The sequence below is a fragment of the Microcaecilia unicolor genome, chromosome 1 (assembly GCF_901765095.1).
Source record: "Microcaecilia unicolor chromosome 1, aMicUni1.1, whole genome shotgun sequence".
NCBI lineage: Eukaryota > Metazoa > Chordata > Amphibia > Gymnophiona > Siphonopidae > Microcaecilia > Microcaecilia unicolor.
Genome location: NC_044031.1, coordinates 690,882,182 through 690,901,772, shown reverse-complemented (window position 1 = coordinate 690,901,772; position 19,591 = coordinate 690,882,182). Strand labels below are relative to the sequence as shown.

Here is a 19,591-nt window from a genome sequence, read left to right as displayed (position 1 = left end):
GGGGAAACAAACTGCCCCTCTGCCCTTCTCTCGGATTGAAACAGAGCTTCATTCGCTGGGCTTACCCCTCCAGTCAACGTCAGAAGCCCCGTGAATCCTCCAGAGGGAGAGTTGGTAAATCGCAGCTGTGGGGGCAGAGTCCTCTGATCAGGGCTCAACAAAACACTGTGCCCTGAGGACGCCAATAAGTCCTCCAAAACGTCGGTGTCCCTCATGGGTCCACTCCTAATCACTATATCTTGTCCTGAGGACCTCACAAAATGATCCATCAGACCAGGGGGTAAGGGGGAAGGCAGCAGTGAAGCTTGGGCTGCAGCTCTTCCCCTTCTTTTCAGCATGGTTTGCTTGTCAAGGAATGAGGTCCTCAGCATTTCTAGTTGCGGCAAGCAGCCATCTTGGATCCCCCCACCTGGGCTGGTTTCAGCTTCTTGAAAAATCTCATACATGTTGAAAAATTTTGGTAGAGGTTTTAAAATATATTCTGGCAGATATTCAGCCGGTGGCAGTTGGTGTTTTTTTTAATTGTTTTTTTTTATAAATGCTTATCACCAGCTAGATTAGCCCCAGATATTCATTGCTGAACCATGTCCAGGCTCTGGCACTGAATATTGGGGGCTAAATCTGGTGAAGCTGGCCACTAGATTTTATGCGTGTCCCAGACGATATTCAGTTATGTGGGCCTTGGTTGAATTATTGGCCATGACCCACATAAATGGGTTTAGTTTCTAAGTGCTGCAGATCCCCCCTCCTCACACTCCCAAAAGTCTCCTTCCCCCTAGCCCACGAGGCTCAAATCCTCCCCCCCCCAACCCCCCCAGGGCCCACCTGATAGCTGTGGCGGGGGCAGGAGAAAGGTAAAATTAGTCCCAACAGATCAATCCAGGATGAGTGGGTTATGTCCCTCTACCAGCAGGTGGAGATAGAGAGAATGCCAGAGCTCTGCCATAAAGGATACTGTGCAGCAGACTCAGTTTCAGTATGTTCGATACCAAAGCAGTAAGAAGATCCTTAGTCCATGCATCTAACACCTGCCTCTGACCCAACCAGAGAAGAACCAGTCGTCACAGTGTCCAATCAACTACAGTCCATCCCCTGCACCAACCATGTATGGAGATGACTCCTGCAAGAAAACTCAAATCAAGACTTCCAGAGGACGACACACACACGTAAACCATCGTGCAAAAGAATCCAAGAGTGGGCATCTGGATTGATCTGTTGGGAGAAATGGAAAGAAAATTATCAGGTAAAGACTAATGTTACCTTCCATAGCGTCCCACGGTTCAATACAGAGATGAGTGGGATGTACCAAAGCAGTTCTCAAGTTGGGTGGCACCGCAGAAGTGCCACAGAACGAACCAGCCAGTCAGGAGAAAGCTTGAAGAGCAAGGTCGAGTTGAGATGAGACTCCACACCCAGAGAATACTAGGGGCCAAGACCCACAGAGAAAGATCAACGTTCCAAACCCAGAGAGGGAACGGAGCATCCCCTCGAGGGAGCGAACATGTCATCCCGAGATGAAAGAAGGGGTTGTCAGCTAGAAACAGAGGAAGGCACAACAGCAAAACCCGGACAAAACTCAGAAAGGAAACCAGGCCTGACCTCTAGGCGAGAAGCAAGGCCTTCCCCCAGAGGGAACCAAACCAAAGCCTGGAAACAGAGAAACCCTGGATCTCACAAGATTGAGGCCTAAGACAGAAAGAGAGAGACCGGCATCCAGTGCTAGAGTAAGCCTCGTCAATTCCCAATGGAGCAATGCCGAAGACCAGTGCCAGCCGCAGCATCCAGTGATGGAGCAAGGCTCGACACCAAGAAACAGAGGAAGAGATCAAGGCTCCAAAATAGATGGGGCAAGGTTTGCTGCTTAGAAGCGGAACAAGGCTCAACACCCCAAGGCGGAACAAGACTTGACTCCTAGGAAAGAAGCAAGGTCCAATGCTTGACCTGCGAAGATGGAGCAAGGCCTGATATGTATTGACTGAGCAAAACTCAGAGTCCAGAGGTGAGGCAAGGCTCCCCGTCCAGGGCCGACTTCTAGAAACAGAGCAAGACTTTGACAGCCAGCGATGGCCTGAGGAAGAGAATGGCCCAACTTCCTGAGGCAGAGTCAGGCTCGACGTCCAAAACTGGAGCAAGGCTTGGTGACAAGACATGAAGCAAAGCTCGATGCTCAGGAATGGAGCCAGACTCAATATCAAGGGACGGAGCAAGACTCAACGCCTAGAGATGGAACGAGGTTGCCGTCTAGCAACAGAACAAGGCTTAACATTCAGGGACAGAGGAACGCTCAATGTCCAGAGACAGAACAAAGCTCAACGCCCAGAGAAACAGCAAAGTTTGACTCCTATTTACAGAGCAAATCCTGATGCCCAGAGACGGGGCAGGGCTGGACCTGACTCGTCATCATAAGGTTCGACCTCCAGACGCAGAAAACATGCCTAAATGCAGAGTAGGAGGAAACCTTGACCATCGGAGATGGGGCTATACGACATCCAGGAGGCATGGGTGAACAGCGTGAGGTGGAGAGGAACAAAGGTCCCCAAGTCCCTGATAGGGCACCCAAAAAGCACCCTGTCCCACATCTGCGCTGGAGCAATGCAGGACAATCAAAAAAAAGAAAACAGAGCAAGGGCAACCTCGTACCTCCAGGGAAAGTCATCAATCACATTGCGTACCAGGGAGAAGTAAACCAGCCCCCATAAAAACAGAGGACCCGCAGAGAGGTATCGCCTGCCAATCTAACAGACAAGGAGTCAGAGATGTCTACAAAAAAGTGTGTATGTGTGTGTGTGTGTGGGGGGGGGGGGGGTGTGCAACCTCCTCCACTGCCAAAAAGACGCTGTGTACCCTATAAGGGAAAGGGCCTGGTCCACGAGGGTGGCCTCTCCCGGAGACTGGCTGCCATGCTCTGCACAAAGAATCGTCCTGCCCTGGCAAGGCCAGAGCATCACCCCAATACAGAGACGCCCTGAACACTGCATCCAAGCTACCCGGTCTCCAGAAGGGAGGTGCAGCAGTACAAAAAACAGTCCAAGGCCACAGCAAAACTACCTGGCCAAGTATGCCAAACGAAAAAGAGAAGCACCATATGGGAAGAGAAGCCCCGAGAGACACTACAGGAGAAAGAGATCCCCCCAAAGAAGCTGGTGCTCCCTGAAATTCACTCCAAGTGACCATGCACCCCAGTGAGTCCCATAGGGGACCAAGAGGCCCCCGGGAAGATCCAAGGTGCTCCCAGGCACAACCGCAAGCACAGAGGCATGGCCCCGCAACAGAACAGCAAGCAACCATGGTGCACACAACACAAAACTCTCCCAGAAGCCACACAGGAACCAGGACCGCCAGGTTCCTAAGGAAGGAAACCTGCTGAAGGCTGCAAGGAGAGAAGTTAAGGAGAAGCCACAGCCATACCCCAGGAGCACCGAGACAGACTGAATGACCCTATTGGAAGCTGGAGAGGGCCTTCAATCTCAGCGCTGCAACCCCCCCTAAAACAGAACAAGAAAGAGGCTGGAAAGCAGCAGGGAACCTGCACCTTCGATACCTCTTTGAGCACACAACCAGAACCCTTTATCCACACTCTTATCACCTCTCGCTTAGACTATTGCAACTTGCTTCTCACAAGTCTTCCACTAAGCCATCTCTCTCCCCTTCAATCTGTTCAAAATTCTGCTGCACAACTTATATTCTGCCAGTGTAGCTATGCTCCTGTAAGCCTCAAGTCACTTCACTGGCTCCCTATCTGTTTCTGCGGTATCAGACGCGTTCCCACCCGGAGAGTTCCCACCGGACAGTTCCCACCCACCAATTCCACCGAGACAATTCTCACTGGGACAATTCCCACCAAGGACTTTTCCCCACCAGTCATTTCCCACCCTCCCTAGCCTTTTTTTTTTTTAACCAACCGTAGTTTCTTTGCCGTAAGTCCTGGCAGCGCTTTTTTTTATCGGCATCTAGAACAAGGAGGTTAAGAGCATCAAACGGATGTACACAGAGGACGTATAATAACAAAATAACTTTCATAGGTAGAGTAGTAATTTGTTATAAATTGTAATCAGTGTGTCATTTTGAGGGGCTGAATTAGGTTGAAACCAAGTTTGGGGTGTGTGTGGGGGGCATAGGTAGAGTAGTAATTTGTAATCAGTGCATTATTGTGAGGGACTAAATTAGGTTCAAACCTAGTTTGTGGGTGTGGGGAGCATTGCCCCCCCCCCCCCACATGAATTGTACTTTGTATTTATTTATTTACTTATTTATTTATGACATTTAGATCCCAGATTAAACATGAATTATTTTCAACCCTAGTTTAGGGGTGTGGGGAGCATTGTCCCCCACAGATGAACTGCATCTCTGGAAGGGGAAAGGGATGTGCAAAACAACGATATTGTGTGGGGGGTGAGGGGATACTGCCCCCCCCCCCAAACGATCTGGAAGAGAAAAGGGAGGGAGATTATTTGCCTTGTGTGTTTTCTGCATACAGTTCAAACTCCTTTTATTGACTTACAAGTGCATTCATTCTGCAGCTCCTCATTAACTCTCCACACTTATCTCTCCATACACTCCTCCCCGGGAACACCGTTCACTGGGTAAACCACTCTTATCTGCATCCTTCTCCTCCACTGCTAACTCCAAACTCCGCTCTTTTTACCTTGCTGTACCATATGCCTGGAATAGACTTCCTGAGCTGGTACTTCAAGCTCCATCTTTGGCTGTCTTCAAATCTAGGCTAAAAGACCACCATTTTGATGCTGCTTTTAACTCCTAACCTTTATTCACTTGTTCAGTACCCATGTTTTATCAATTCCCACCTTGGTAATTTCTTTATCCCTTATTTGTCCTAATTAGATTGCAAGCTCTGATAAGCAAGGACTGTCTCTTCATGTCCAGTGTACAGCGCTGCACATGTCTAGTAGTGCTACAGAAATGATAAGCAGTAGTAGTAGTAGTAGTAGTAGTAAGAGGAAAGCACCCACCGCAGTGCCGCCCTGTGGGAAGCTTTTTTTAAATCCAAGCACAAAAAAAAAAAAAAATCAGACAGCTGAACACACAAAACAGCGCTCTGAAATATGGGCCCTTTCATCAATCTGAAGACCCAGCCCAAAGCTGAAAGGATTGCAGGATAGTCCGGGCAGCCGAAGAAGTCTCTGAACCTGGTCCACGATAACAGCCAGGGTGTCATGCCTAAACAGAGGGAGAAAACCCTTCAAAAACAAAAGGACGTAGAAGAGAAGCCACGAACAACCCCCAGCCACTAGGCCAGCCAGCCACAAACAGACCGTGAAGCCGCTCTGAGCCAGGGAAGAAAGGATCCCAGATCCGCTCTCTGCCGATGGTGGCGAACCAACTAGGCCCGACAGCAGCACCTTGGCAACCCAATGCAGACCCTTCATGGTTCAAGCCGGTAGCAGCACTAAGATGGCAGACAGAGAGCAGGAGATACACAAAACCCAAAAGACCAGCTGCCAAAGGTCTCGCTGACTAACTCGGGGAGAGCCTCCGAACCACAGCAGCAGAAGATAAAACTGACCAAACGGGGACCAGCCCAAACATGAAGATGTCCACAGAGCGGAAGACATGTCTGGCAAATAACAGCATACAAACCTTCAATGAACCCACTGAGGTAGAAAATCCACAAAAAGTCTCACAGGAGAAAAGATGCCAAATCATCACCCAGGCAGACCCACCTGCTGAGATAGAGAGAACACTGAAACTGAGGCTGCTGCATAGTATCCTTTATGGCATAGCTCTGGCGTTTTATTTCCACCTGCTGATAGGGGGACATAACCCACTTGTCTCTGGATTGAACTGTGGGACACTATGGAAGCCAACTTTGCTCCTCCCCCTTGCAGCTGCCATTGGAAAATGGATGTCACGATCTTTTGCGGCAGCCTAGCGGTACTTTTTGAGTTGTTTTAAATTCACCTGGTTAGCTATATGGATTCCACTAATTTTTTGCTGGGCAGTCTGTGGTGATATTCAGGGGCACTGTCTCGTTAAATGCTACTGACCATCATCACTTAGATGGTGATAAGTGATTTAACCAAGAAAGAGGTTCCTGCCTGGTTAAATCACTTTGAACATCGGCCACATTGTCTTTTACCATATTTCTATTTTATTTTGCCTCAATAACACATAGTTCATATATGGATAACTTCTTGTTCATGAATAAGAGAAAGGATGATTTCCTTTTACTCTTTTTCCTTATCCATTCCCTTAACCAAGTAAATTAGGAAAGTTTATATGTTAAAGGTATAGGAAGCAGTTTTCTTGTTAGCAGTGGTGTGACATTTTAGTGGCCCTTCTCTCTTAAAAGCACCAAGAGTTTGGTTATCTTAAAATTGTCAATGCATACATCTGAGGTGTGGCTTCTCCTTTACTATCACCAAATATTTTTAATTTGTATTATCATCACAGACCTTTTATAGATACAGTGGAATCCTACTGCGATGTCTGTGATCCATAAAATATCACATTAAATGCGGCGTTGTGTTATACCAGGGTCAATGGAACATAAACACAAATGAAGCAAACCTGAACTTGTTTTCACATGGGCACAGAGCTCACCTGGGGGTGGGCTCATTCCTACCCTGGTGTAGCTAGACATTGGCAGGAATGGTTTTCATGCAGGAAAGGGAGTAGGCTCCACTCTAGCACTGCTAGACATTGGCTGGAATAGTTTTCATGCAGGGAAGGGGATGGGCTCCACCCGGCATAGCTAGACATTTGCTGGAGTGGTTTTCAAACAAGTGCGGGGGAGAGGGCATTGCCGACAGATGAATTGTAAGTTAAAAAAAAAATAAAGGAACCAAGGAATGATTGTACAAGCGGATTTCAGCTATTGTGAGGTGCATTATAATGAGGTTTCACTGTACATATAAATAAGAAGCCAGAAGAAAAGGATCACTAAAATCTGCCCATTTAAACCAATCTACTCTGCTGCCACAAAATTGAAAAAACTGAAAAGAACAGGAAATTCAAAGTATTATCAATCAATGAGAGGGTAGAGAAAAATTTAAACCACACAATACATGTATTCGTTTGTTTAAGGAACATCAGTTAGCAGTTGGTGATGGTATGGCGATTAATCATTTCACCGCTTACCCACAAATTTTATACTATGCATGCTTATTTTTGTTCTGGCTCTTGTTTCCCCATAGGAAGATTGCTCTGGATTTTTGGGTATCCAATGCTTTTTAATCACATTTTCTTCAAAACTCCCTCCCCTTTGCATTATGACCCAAGGACATTGAGATTTTCAGTCTATAAAAAAAATTCTACTCTCTGGTACCTTAAGAATAATGGAACATGTAAATAACTTAAATTAATGTATTTATGCTTTAATGCAACAATTAAGTCTCAAAGAAATTACCTCAGAAGATGAAATATAATTCCATTTATTAGATGGCAAACCATCAGACATGACTTCTCCAACTTCTAGCTCCAGTGAGGAATTATTGAGTAGTGTGTAGAATGGAGTTACGGTAACTATCCTAGTGAGATTAAAACTGCTCATTTTGATGGTAATTCCAACCTGTTGAATGGAAATTAACTGTTATACCAAAATATTCTACTATTAGTAATTCCGATCAAGCAAAATGATTTTCATGTCTAATAATCTGAAATGCAAGAAAATACAAGAAAATATCCCCTTATTTCTCGGTTTTCAAGATCTAAAGTCTGTTACAATCTTTAAAATATAGTTCAAAAAGGAAAGCATACATAGGAAATAATAACTTTAAAAAAGATTAGTCAGTTTTAGGACTACAAACAATGCAAACACAGTGGGGTTTTAATCACTGGAAAAAAAAAATCACAATTTGCCAATCTGGCTAGATGAGTGAGTTTTGCAGTGAAGTTGTCCCAGATTTATAGCCATAAGCAATTTTCACTGAGCCTAAGTGAACTTTTGGATTCCAAACTATTGTTTAACATAATATGGCTTTGGCCTACGCTCAAAGATATTATGGCCTATAGTTTTACAGCCTGTTTTGCTCAGTCAACTTCATGGCTGATACCTGCTGATTTATTGAGCTTGATAATAGCTAGTCTCAAATGCATTTTAGTGTTTAGAAAAGATATTAGTTAAGCAAGACAAACTTACCAAATATTCCATGTTACCGGCTGGACACTTCACACATCCATAACTTCCCACAGTATCTAAAGAAAAACTACTGGACCATGAACTTGTGGAAATACATAGTTGTATCTGTATCGGATGAAAATAAGATTTGTTTGATTTAATAGCAAATATGTAACACTAGTTATGAAATATAAACACATACTATTTTGAGACACGGCCACTATGGTATAACTCAGTTTAAGATGACCAGCAGTCAGATAAACTCTTCCGTTCAGTTAAATTAACCCAGAATAGAATGCAGCACATTACGTTACAGAGAAATTAAGTCTTATCTTCTAAATTTCTTTCCTTTAGTCCTACCAGACCAGTCCCGAACCTGTGGGTTGTGCTCATCAACCAGTGGAGAGACAGACAGAGAGAAAAAAAATGTGCTTCACCCTATAAAGGGAAATGGGACTTGATATACCGCCTTTCTGTGGTATTTTGCAACTACATTCAAAGTGGTTTACATATATACAGGTACTTACTTTGCACCTGGGGCAATGGAGGGTTAAGTGACTTGCCCACAGTCACAAGGAGCTGCAGTGGGAATCGAACCCAGTTCCCAAGGATCAAAGTCCACTGCATTAACCACTAGGCTACACCTCCACTCCATGCAGCCTTAGCAGCTCACTATTTCAAATGACAAAGAAATGTTCCATCTGTGTTCCATTTTGCTTGAGTTGTACTCATAATACTCATATTTCCAGTAACAAAAATTAAAATACAACACTAAAGTTAAACTGTTAGAGAAAACGTGAACCTGAAAAGAGTTTGACTGTTAATAAAGAAGTGAAAAAGGCAATATAAAAGTATACTAAAATGGTTTACAAACTGGAAAAAATATTAGGCAGGACCTCTGGACTAGTCCGATGGGCCCAAATGAAAGAAAATTAGCAGGTAAGACCTAATTTCTCCTTCCTTAGTGTCCTTACCAGACCAGTCCAGAACTTATGGAATGTATCAAAACAGTTTTCCAAGATGACCAAATAATTTCAGTCCCAAACACAGTATTCAGCTGTTACTGGACTGCAACTAAATAGGAAGTATGGTTTTCACTTTCACTCACTAGTTCACAACACCCCTGCTAAAAGGTTTTCAAACCTTAGAAGGCCACTTCCTTCTGAAATATATACATAAACACACGCACACATTATATATATATCTCTCTATATTTATCTATCTAGATATATATAGATACATAAATATACATAGATATATAGATATACACACACACGGTGAGACAAAAAAATCACAGCTTTTTTTTGCCATTTTCTCAGCAAGTGCTTTGAATTTCTATGAGAAATTTTGCGTACTTATATTAATCATCATACTTACATATTACTATTAAACAACATTTAATTATCTTAAGCTATGTTGGTGTTACTGACATTTTAGTGTTACTACCTAATGATTTTTGTATGTTAAAAATGTTTGAGATAAAACACATGAAAATAATTCGAACGATTCAATTAAAAATGTGTCAGAATTTTGCAGTCACTGTGAATGCTCAGTGTCAACCTCTGCTTTAACACAAGCTTTCAGTCACTTTGTGAAGTTCTTAACAGCCTTGGTGATCAGTCCCTGTGACATGCTGTCCCAGATCTGCAGCGCTTCCTTGAGTTCAGTGATTGTTTGCTGTTTTGGGTGGAGCTTGTGATAGGCCTCCAACATATGTCCCCAGACAAAAGTCTACATTACTGTGACGCCATTAACAGTACTTCAAATAATGGTAGTTCCACAGTGCACTACTCAAATATTGGGATTAGTATGAGAATTCAAACTATCGCAATAGACAAATCACATAAGTGAGTACAAATAGTAAACGCGTTATGCATCAAAAAAGTTTTAAGGGAGGAAAAAGCCTCAATAGACTCCCAACAAGTATCAGTGCTTTAATGATAGCGGAGTTCTCACTATCATCATTGCCTGAAAAAAATCTCCCAATGTGCACAGTTCACAATTCAGCAGTACAAAACTTACAAACAAAAAGCAAACACTTAACAGTGCTGAAGCTCCTTTTGCAGCTATTCGACAGCTGAAAATGGCCAAAGATCGGTGTACTGCATCTGTGTCTGTGGAGCATTTGATGTTAAAAAAAAAAAGAAAAAAGAAAAGAAAAAGAGGATCAGCACACTAAGTTATTACAATACTATAAAAAAACAGTACCCACACCCCAGAACTCCAACTGTGTGCCTGTTCATCTTCAGGCTCTTCACAATCTCAAAATGGTTCCCATATAAATAAGGTGACGTCAGATGCTCAGCATTATGCAGCCAATCACAACATTCAATGTTCAAGTTCAAAATACTACTACTATTTCTTCCAATAAAAATGACATCACCCAGTTTTGGAATTCAATCCAGATGGCTCCAAAGTTTTCAATCTAAAGATCCACTTTTGTTCCAATTGAAACAAAACACGTTGTCTGTCTCCTTTTGGTAGCGGGTCAGCTCTCTGCAAGACAATGCAATGTAGAGTCTGAAATGCATGCTTCAATTCTGCGCACTGCACTGCCAGTGGGGAGGTGACCTTCTGTGTATTTATAGTGCTTTTATGTTCAGTTAACCGAACAGATAATTTTCTCAAAGTTTGTCTAATATACAATTACAAGGACACTGAATAAAGCATATAACAAACTCAGTCAAATAGGATGTGACTGAAGAAAGATGAATCTTTTGTCCTGATTGGGTATCTTCAAAAACAGAGGTAATTATCATAATCTTACATATTTGGCAAGATTCACAAACGTTATGTCTTCCAATAGAAACAGAATACTGATCTTCACCAGTCAACCTCAGTAACGTTGGTGGACTCAAAATCTCTAAGTTGTCTTCCTCTACTGTAAGCAAACCGAAGAGATATGTTTCTGTAAATACTAGCAATGTCTGCACTAGTGGCGTAGCTACATGGGGCCTAGGCCCCCCCAAATTTCCTGTGGGCCGAAGCGTTGTCTAGCGCCAGTCTCTGACGCCGCCACATTGCCTGCTCTGCTCTGTCTTTCCCTTTTGTCTGGCACGCTCCTTTTAGTGAAACTGAGCATGCTCAAAATGTGCCCCTCCCACCGCGAGGTCTGGCTGCACCCCTGGACTCTGCATAATATGTCAATGTTTCATGATAGCATTAACTATCTTTGACGTCGCTGATGTAAATTTTAAAACAGAAGTGTATTCTCTTTTTCCAGGCTTTTATTTCTCGGAACTAACAGCAGATGCCAATGATTATACTTAGCTCTCATATAGGCAGTTCTAACAACTGCTGTTGGATACCTTCTATTTAACAGGTGCTATCACAAAACCTGCTACTGGCACTTAAATTCTCAATCATCAGAGCAAATACATCTGTATCACAGAAACTGTGAAAAAGGGAGACTATCTCTCAACATCTCTGGATGACAGCTCCGGTAATCCAAGAAAGTATTTGGACTTTCCGGAATAATGTGGTTCTAAAACCTCATTCTTCTTTCTTCACTTGAACATACAGATATGCAATGACACTTATCAGATTGAGCAGTGAATTTCAAAGCTGAATGGCAATGATTTAAAAATACTGTACAAAAGAGAATAACTCGGATCCTTTCTATATCAGAAAAATATCATCAATAAAGTGGACCCATAGTTCCACTTTATCAAAAAAGGAGGAAGTATAAACTTTATGTTCTTCAAAATAAGCAACAAATAAGTTGACTACTGAGGGAGCCATGGATGTCCCCCTTTGCAACCCCAAATCCCTGCTTGAACAATTTTCCAATAAACTGAAGAAATAGTAGTATTTTGAATATTGAATGTTGTGATTGACTGCATAATGCTGAGCGTATGACATCACCTTATTTATATGGGCGCCATTTTGAGATTGGGAAGAGCCTGAAGATGAACAGCCACGCAGTTAGAGTTCTGGTGTGCGGATACTGTTTCTTTTTTTTTTAATAGTATTGTGATCTTATAGTGCTCTGATCCTTTTTTTCTTTCTTTTTTTTTTTTTTTTACAGCAAATGTTCCACGGACCCTGATGCAGTATACCGAAACTTTGGCCATTGTCAGTCGTGGAACAGCTGCAAAAGGAGCTTCAGCACTGTTAAGTGTTTGTACTGCTGAATTGTGAACTGTGCACATTGGGTAGTTTTTTTTCAGCAAATGATGACAGTGAGAACTCCATATCATTAAAGCACTGATGCTTGTTGGGACTCTGTTGAGGCTTTTTCCAACCTTAAAATTTTTGATGCATAACATTTACTATTTGTACTCACACTGAAAAGGATTCTTGAGTTCTACAGTGCAAACATTTTTGAATGCACGAAAATCGCTGGTAGTCACACTAAAAGGTCTAACTTTGCCGTGTTTAAAGATAACCTCATTCCACTCGGCACATAAACATAGATAGCAACAAATAAAGTTGTAAAAATTCATGTTGAAATTCTAAGTGGTAGCTGAGAAAACAGAAAAAAAAAACTCTAAGGGGTCTCAAACCTGAAGGAATTTGAAAGAACCACAGTTTGGGTCCCATCATGTCAAACACTGGTCCTGCCCACAGCTGTGGTCTAAACCTTGTTTAGAATGCTGCTCCTACTGACAAAAAAAGATGACTGAAACCCGAAAACACACTCCCTACTACTAGCAGGAATACTTAACATTCTATTTGCTTTCTTAGCCGCCACTACCGCACACTGAGCAGAGGTTTTCAACGTATCATCAACAATGATGCAAAGATCCCTTTCCTGGTCAGTGACTCCTAATGTAGAACCCTGCATTACATAGCTATAGTTCGTGTTCCTCTTTCCCACATGCATCACTTTGCACTTGCTCACGTTAAACGTCATCTGCTATTTGGATACCCAGTCTCGTAAGGTCCTCTTGTAGTTTTTCACAATCCTCTTGCAATTTAACATGTAAGGAAGACCTCACATGCAGCCACACACCAAAAAATATAATTTGCTCAAGACTCTTGTCTTTAGATTTAAATATTAGAAACTCCAGCGGAAGGAAAGGAAAAGAAATGGGGGAATGGGGGACTGAAACTCCTCAAGTCATAGGTTCTCAACCCAGTCTTTGGAACACACCCAGTCAGGTTCTCAGGGCATTTACAATGAATATTCATGCACGTTAATTGTAGATATCCTCAAAAACAGACTGACTTGGTGTGTCCTGAGGTCTGGGTTGAGCACCCTTGCTCTAAATTACTCCCTTCCAGCAAGGCCTGCATTCTGAAGCATGCCTCAAAAATTACATTAGGCAAACCAGTAGGAAAGAGCTATGCTTCAACCTAGGAACTCTGAAAGAAGTGCTGCTGCCAGCCTGAACACCCGGCCTCTAACCAAGTTCCTTCGGGACTAGCCAAAGAAAGGAAACCATCCCTCCTCATCGTACAGATGCATACTTATACCTGTTTCCGCTGACTGCTAGTGTAACCTGCAACAAGCACTGTAGAGTTCTTCTGAGGTCTTCAAGGAGAAAGCAACTTCCATACAATTATTTAAACCCCTTTTAGGGGAAGGAAGAAAACAGAAGTGAAAAAGGGAAGGAAAGGGGTAGAGAAGAACTCCAACTCTAATCCCTGCTCCAGATCAAACTAAGGTTGCTGTATATTCTCTATCTTTTTATTTATTTTTTTTGGAGCTTGAATCCTCAAGTGATGTACACCTATGCTCAACTGTTTCAGTAACCAGTCCAGGTACTGCATGGGCCTGTTGCTATCTGCTGGAGACAAAGAATACTGAGCATCTAAGGCTGCAGAGAACCCTTATAAGGCAAAGCAGCAGGGCTTTTTTTCTCTGTCTCCATCTGCTGGCCAAAAGGCATACATATCACAGCTTCTAGACTGGTTTGTTGAGGATGCTAAGGTAAATATCAATTAACCCAAGCTGCTATCATACTTAGAACACAGTATAGATTAATGACAATGTAAAGATTAGAGAAATATGAGCTTATATGGGTCTTACTTTCACAAGCTTGGCAATCCTATTGTTAAGAGCCTCCTCTCAATATTTTTGTAGCTCAGAATCTGACAAGTATTTAAACAGCCAGGTTAATGTCATATTTCTACATAGAGCAAAAGGAAATGGCTGCACATCCCTACTTCCCAATGTAAGGTATAGCATATGATAGTCCTGGCTTCATTACTATAATTCTCAAAGTAAACAGAACCACAGAAAAAGAGAGCAGATAAAAAGATCATAGACTTATCCAGTCTGCCCATCCACCCAAACTATTAGTCTCTACAATCCTCTCCTCTCCCTCAGAAATCCTCTGTAAGTGTCTCATGCCTTCCTGAATTCAGATACTGTCCTAATTTTTACCACAATCCATAGCTAAACCAGATAAACTAGAGAAATTAATGTAATGGTAAGCATCAGATTTTGAACTACTATTAAAAGAACACAAATTATTTTGTTTCAATGCAAACATCTTTGAGGGTATTTTTTTTTTTGTAACTGCATGCATGTAGAAAAAGTATCTGGCCAATGTTCAGAGCAATTAAGTGGGCAAGAATGACTCTGGCCTGCTTAAATCGCTCTGGGCCGCCTGATTAGCTGGGACCCACAAGACTATGTTTTAACAGAAAATACCCCCAATCCCCAACTGGCCCACAAAATAGCCCTCCCTCTTTCCTACTCATAAGGATTGCCATCCTGGGACAGACTGAAGGCTCATCAAGCACAGCATCCTGTTTCCAACAGTGGCCAATCCAGGTTACAAGTACATTTTATGCTGCTTGTCCTAGAAATAAGCAGTGGATTTTCCCCAAGTCCATTTTAATAATGGTTTATGAACTTTTCTTTTAAGAAGCTACGCAAACCTTTTTTAAACCCCACTAAACTAACTGCTTTTACTACATTCTCTGGCAACAAATTCCAGAGTTTAATTACACATTGAGTGAAGAAATATTTTTTCTGATTTGTTTTAAATATACTACTTTTGCGTGCCCCCTAGTCCTAGTATTTCTGGAAAGAGTAAACAAATGCTTCACATTTACTCGTTCCACTCCACTCATTATTTTATAGACCTCTATCATATCTCCCCTCAGTCGTCTTTTCTCCAAGCTGAAGAGCCCTAGCCACTTTAGCCTTTCCTCATAGGCAAGTCATTCCATCCCCATCATCATTTTCGTCGCTCTTCTCTGTACCTTTTCCTAATTCCACTATATCTTTTTTCAGATGCGGTGACTAGAATTGGACACAATATTTGAGCTGCAGTATTACCAAGGAGTGATACAAAGGCATTATAACATCCCCATTTTTGTTTTCCATTCCTTTCTTAATAATACTTAACATTCTATTTGCTTTCTTAGCCACCGCCACACTTACCAGAGGTTTTCAACGTATCATCAACAATGACGCAGATCCCTTTCGTGATCTGTGACTCCTAATGTGGAACTCTGCATCATGTAGCTATAGTTCGTGTTCCTCTTTCCCACATGCATCACTTTGCACTTGCTCACGTTAAACGTCATCTGCTATTTGGATGCCCAGTCTCCCAGTCTCGTAAAGTCCTCTTGTAATTTTTCACAATCCTCGTGCAATTTAACAACTTTGAATAACTTTTTGTCGTCAGCAAGTTTAACTACATCACTAGTTACTCCCATCTCTAGGTCATTTATAAATATGTTATAAAGCAGCGGTCCAGGCACAGACCCCTGGGGAACCCCACTATCTACCCTTCTCCATTGAGAATACTAATCATTTAACCCTACTCTCTGTTTTCTATCCTTTAACCAGTTTTTAATCCACAATAGAACACTACCTCCAAACCCATAACTCTCCAATTTCCTTTCATGAGGTACTTTGTCAAATGACTTTTGAAAATCCAGATACACAATATCGACTGGCTCACCTTTATCCACATGTTTGTTCTCCCCTTCAAAGAAATGTAATAGATTGGTGAGGCAAGATTTCCTTTTGCTAAATCCATGTTGGCTTTGTCTCATTAATCCATGTTTTTGAATATGCTCTATAATTTTGTTCTTTATAGTAGTCTCTACCATTTTGCCTGTCAGGCTCACCGGTCTATAATCCCCTCCAGCCGGCCAGACTCAAAGTCATCAAACCCCCCCTCTCCCCGGACCTATCTGTATCCCCGGTGGTCCTAATGGGGGTGCTGAGGGCAGAAGCAAAGCCCTCTTGCTCCTATCCCTTGCAGCTGTTAATCGCTGCTTTGAAAGTTACCCCAAGTAAACTATGCACATTCATTTATACCTGCCCCTTCACATATACAAAATTTTAGAATTAAAATATGTGAATATATTCACATAAAATATGTGGATATATTTGACAGTCTTCCCCAGAACCCAAGAATGCCTTTGCTTAGTCTAGGAGAGCTTACAAACACACAGGCTGGAGGCATAAAGGGAAATTCTATAATTCAGGTGCCTATATTTACACACCCCTTGCCTGTAAAAATGCCTAGAACATTAGCACTTATATATAGCGAAGATACTTACCTGTAAGCAGGTGTTCTCCGAGGACAGCAGGCTGACTGTTCTCACATGTGGGTCGACGTCCACGTCGGCCCAGGATTCGGACGGCATTTTGCAAGCAAAATATTTAAAAACTTTGCCAGTCTTCTGGCACGCGAACCGCGCGCAAGTGTGGACAACTTCCCCCACATAGCGCGAACGTGCTTCTTCAGTTTAATCAAAAAGCATGAATAAGAAACCAACAATAACAACTCCAAATGGAGGCTGACTTTAAGTGAACCACTGACGCAGCCATGGTTCTAACATTATGAGCCTGACATGGCCCTTTAGAGTCAGCCCAGCTTGGGCATAAGTGAAGGAAATGCAATCTGCTAGCCAATTGAAGATTGTGCATTTTACGATGGCGACTCCCCTCCTTTTGAGGTCGAAAGGAACGAACAACTGGGCAGATTGTCTGAAGGTCTTTGTCCTCTCCAAGGAGGCAAATTCTAAGCTCTCAACATACAGGCCATGAGAGCTAGAGACTGGAGGTTGGGATGTAGAAGCGACCCCTCGTTCTGAGTAATGAGGGTTGTAAAACATTCCAATCTCCACGGTTCTTCGGAGGACAACTCCAGAAGAAGAGGGAACCAAATCTGACGCGGCCAGAAGGATGCAATCAGGATCATGGTTCTACAGTCTTGCTTGAGTTTCAGCAAAGTCTTCCCCACCAGAAGTATGGGAGGATACGCATACAGAAGGCCTGTCCCCCAATGCAGGAGAAAGGCATCCGACGCTAGTCTGTCGTGGGCCTGAAGCCTGAAACAGAACTGAGGGACCTTGTGATTGATCTGAGTGGTGAAAAGATCCACCAAGGGGGTGCCCCACATTTGGAAGATCTTGCGGACAACGTCCATATTCAGTGACCACTCGTGAGGTTGCATTATCCTGCTCAACCTGTCGGCTAGACTGTTGTTTACGCCTGCCAAATAAGTGGCTTGGAGAAACATGCCGTGATGGCGAGCCGAAAGCCACATCTGGACGGCTTCCTGACACAGAGGGTGAGATCCGGTGCCCTCCTTCTTGTTGGTGTAATACATGGCAACCTGATTGTCTGTCTGAATCAATATAATTTGGTTGGACAGCTGATCTCTGAAAGCCTTTAGAGCATTCCAGATCGCTCACAATTCCAGGAGATTGATCTGAAGACCTTTTTCCCGAAAGGACCAAGCTCCTTGAGTGTGAAGCCCATCCACATGAGCCCCCCTACCCCAGGAGGGATGCATCCATTGTCAGCACTTTTTCTGGCTTAGGAATTTGGAATGGATGTCCCAAGGTCAAATTGGTCTGAATTGTCCACCACTGCAGAGAATTCCTGAAGTCGGTGGACAGTTGGATTACATCCTCTAGACCTCCTGTAGCTTGACACCACTGGGAGGCTAGGGTCCATTGAGCTGATCTCATGTGCAGGCGTGCCATGAACTGTGGAGGCCATGTGCCCCAGGAGTCTCAACATCTGCCGAGTCGTGATCTGTTGAGACACTCATACTAAGGACACTAGGGACAGGAGGTTGTCCGCCCTTGCCTCGGGAAGATAAGTACGAGCTGTCTTTGTGTTCAACAGAGCTCCAATGAATTCCAATTCTTGAACTGGGGTGAGATGGGACTTGGAATAATTTATCACAAACCCCAGTAGCTCTAGCACCTGAATAGTCATTCGCATGGACTGCTGAGTGTCTGTCTTTGAGGTGCTCTTTACTAGCCAATCGTCAAGATAAGGGAACACATGTACCCCCAGTCTGCGTAGCGACGCTGCAACTACCGCTAGGCACTTTGTGAACACTCTGGGCACGGACGCCATACCAAAGGGCAGTACACAGTACTGAAAGTGCTGTGTTCCCAGCTGGAAGTATCAAGATATGTGTGTAAACATCCTTTAAGTCCAGAGAGCATAGCCAATTGTTTTCATGAATCATGGGAAGAAGGGTGCCCAGGGAAACCATCCTGAACTTTTCTCGAACCAGAAAATTGTTAAGGCCCCTTAGGTCTAGGATGGGATGCATCCCCCCTGTCTTTTCTGCAGCCCTTCTTCTCCTGGTAGAACGGGTTCGACTGCATTTGTGTTTAGAAGGGCGGAGAGTTCCTCTTCAAGTACCTGCTTGTGCTGGGAGCTGTAAGAATGAGCTCCCAGTGGGCAATTTGGAGGTTTGGATTTCAGATTGAGGGTGTATCCTAACCGGACTATTTGAAGGACCCACCGGTCGGAGGTTATAGGAGGCCACCTTTGGTGAGAAAATATCAACCTCCCTCCAACCGGCAAGTTGTCCAGCACGGACACTTTTATTGAGGCTATGCTTAACTGGAGCCAGTCAAAAGCCCGTCCCTTGCTTTTGCTGGGGAGCAGTATGGGCCTTAGACGCACGCTGTTGACGAGAATAAGCGCACTAGGGCTGAGCCTGGGCAGGCTGCCAAGAAGCAGGAGTGTACCTACGCCTAGAAAAGGAATAGGGAGCACTCCTCTTCCCTCCAAAATACCTCCTAGATGAGGAGGCAGTAGCAGAAGGCGCCCGGTGGGAGAGAGAATCCATAGCATCGTTATGCTTCTTGATCTGATCAACAAGATCCTCTACTTTTTCTCCAAAAAGGTTGTCCCCCCAGCAAGGAACATCCATCAGCCGCTGCTGGACAGAATGATCCAGGATCAGAGACACGCAGCCATGAGAGTCTGCGCATCATTATACCTTAAGCAGCGATCCTGGATGTCAAATCAAAAGTGTCAAAAGCACCTCTGGCCAGGAACTTGCGACACACCTTCTGCTGCCTGACCACCTGGCGAAAAGGCTCGGCCAGCTCCGTAGAGAGTGCATCAACCAAGCTGGACAGTTGATGTATTGAGTCCCGCAAGTGGACGCTTGTGAAGAGCTGGTATGACTGGATCTTGGCAGTGAGCATAGCGGCCTGATACGTCTTCCTCCCACAAGAATCAAGAGTCCTAGCTTCTCTGCCTGGTGGCGCCGAAGCATAGTCTCTAGTACTCCTGGCTCTCTTGAGGGCGGAGTCCACCATCATGGAATTGTGTGGTAATTG

The 19,591-nt window shown here is 43.6% G+C and overlaps 1 protein-coding gene across 1 annotated transcript in view; it reads right to left on the bottom strand.

The window, feature by feature from the left end:
* Positions 1-19,591, bottom strand: part of VPS13C (vacuolar protein sorting 13 homolog C) — a 992,635-nt gene that overhangs the window by 347,022 nt on the left and 626,022 nt on the right. The window contains exons 60-61 of the mRNA XM_030188422.1: positions 8,099-8,203; positions 7,367-7,528 (exon numbers count right to left, since the gene is read on the bottom strand). Of these exons, the coding sequence (XP_030044282.1) occupies positions 7,367-7,528; positions 8,099-8,203 (267 nt within the window). The remainder of the gene's footprint in view (positions 1-7,366; positions 7,529-8,098; positions 8,204-19,591) is intronic.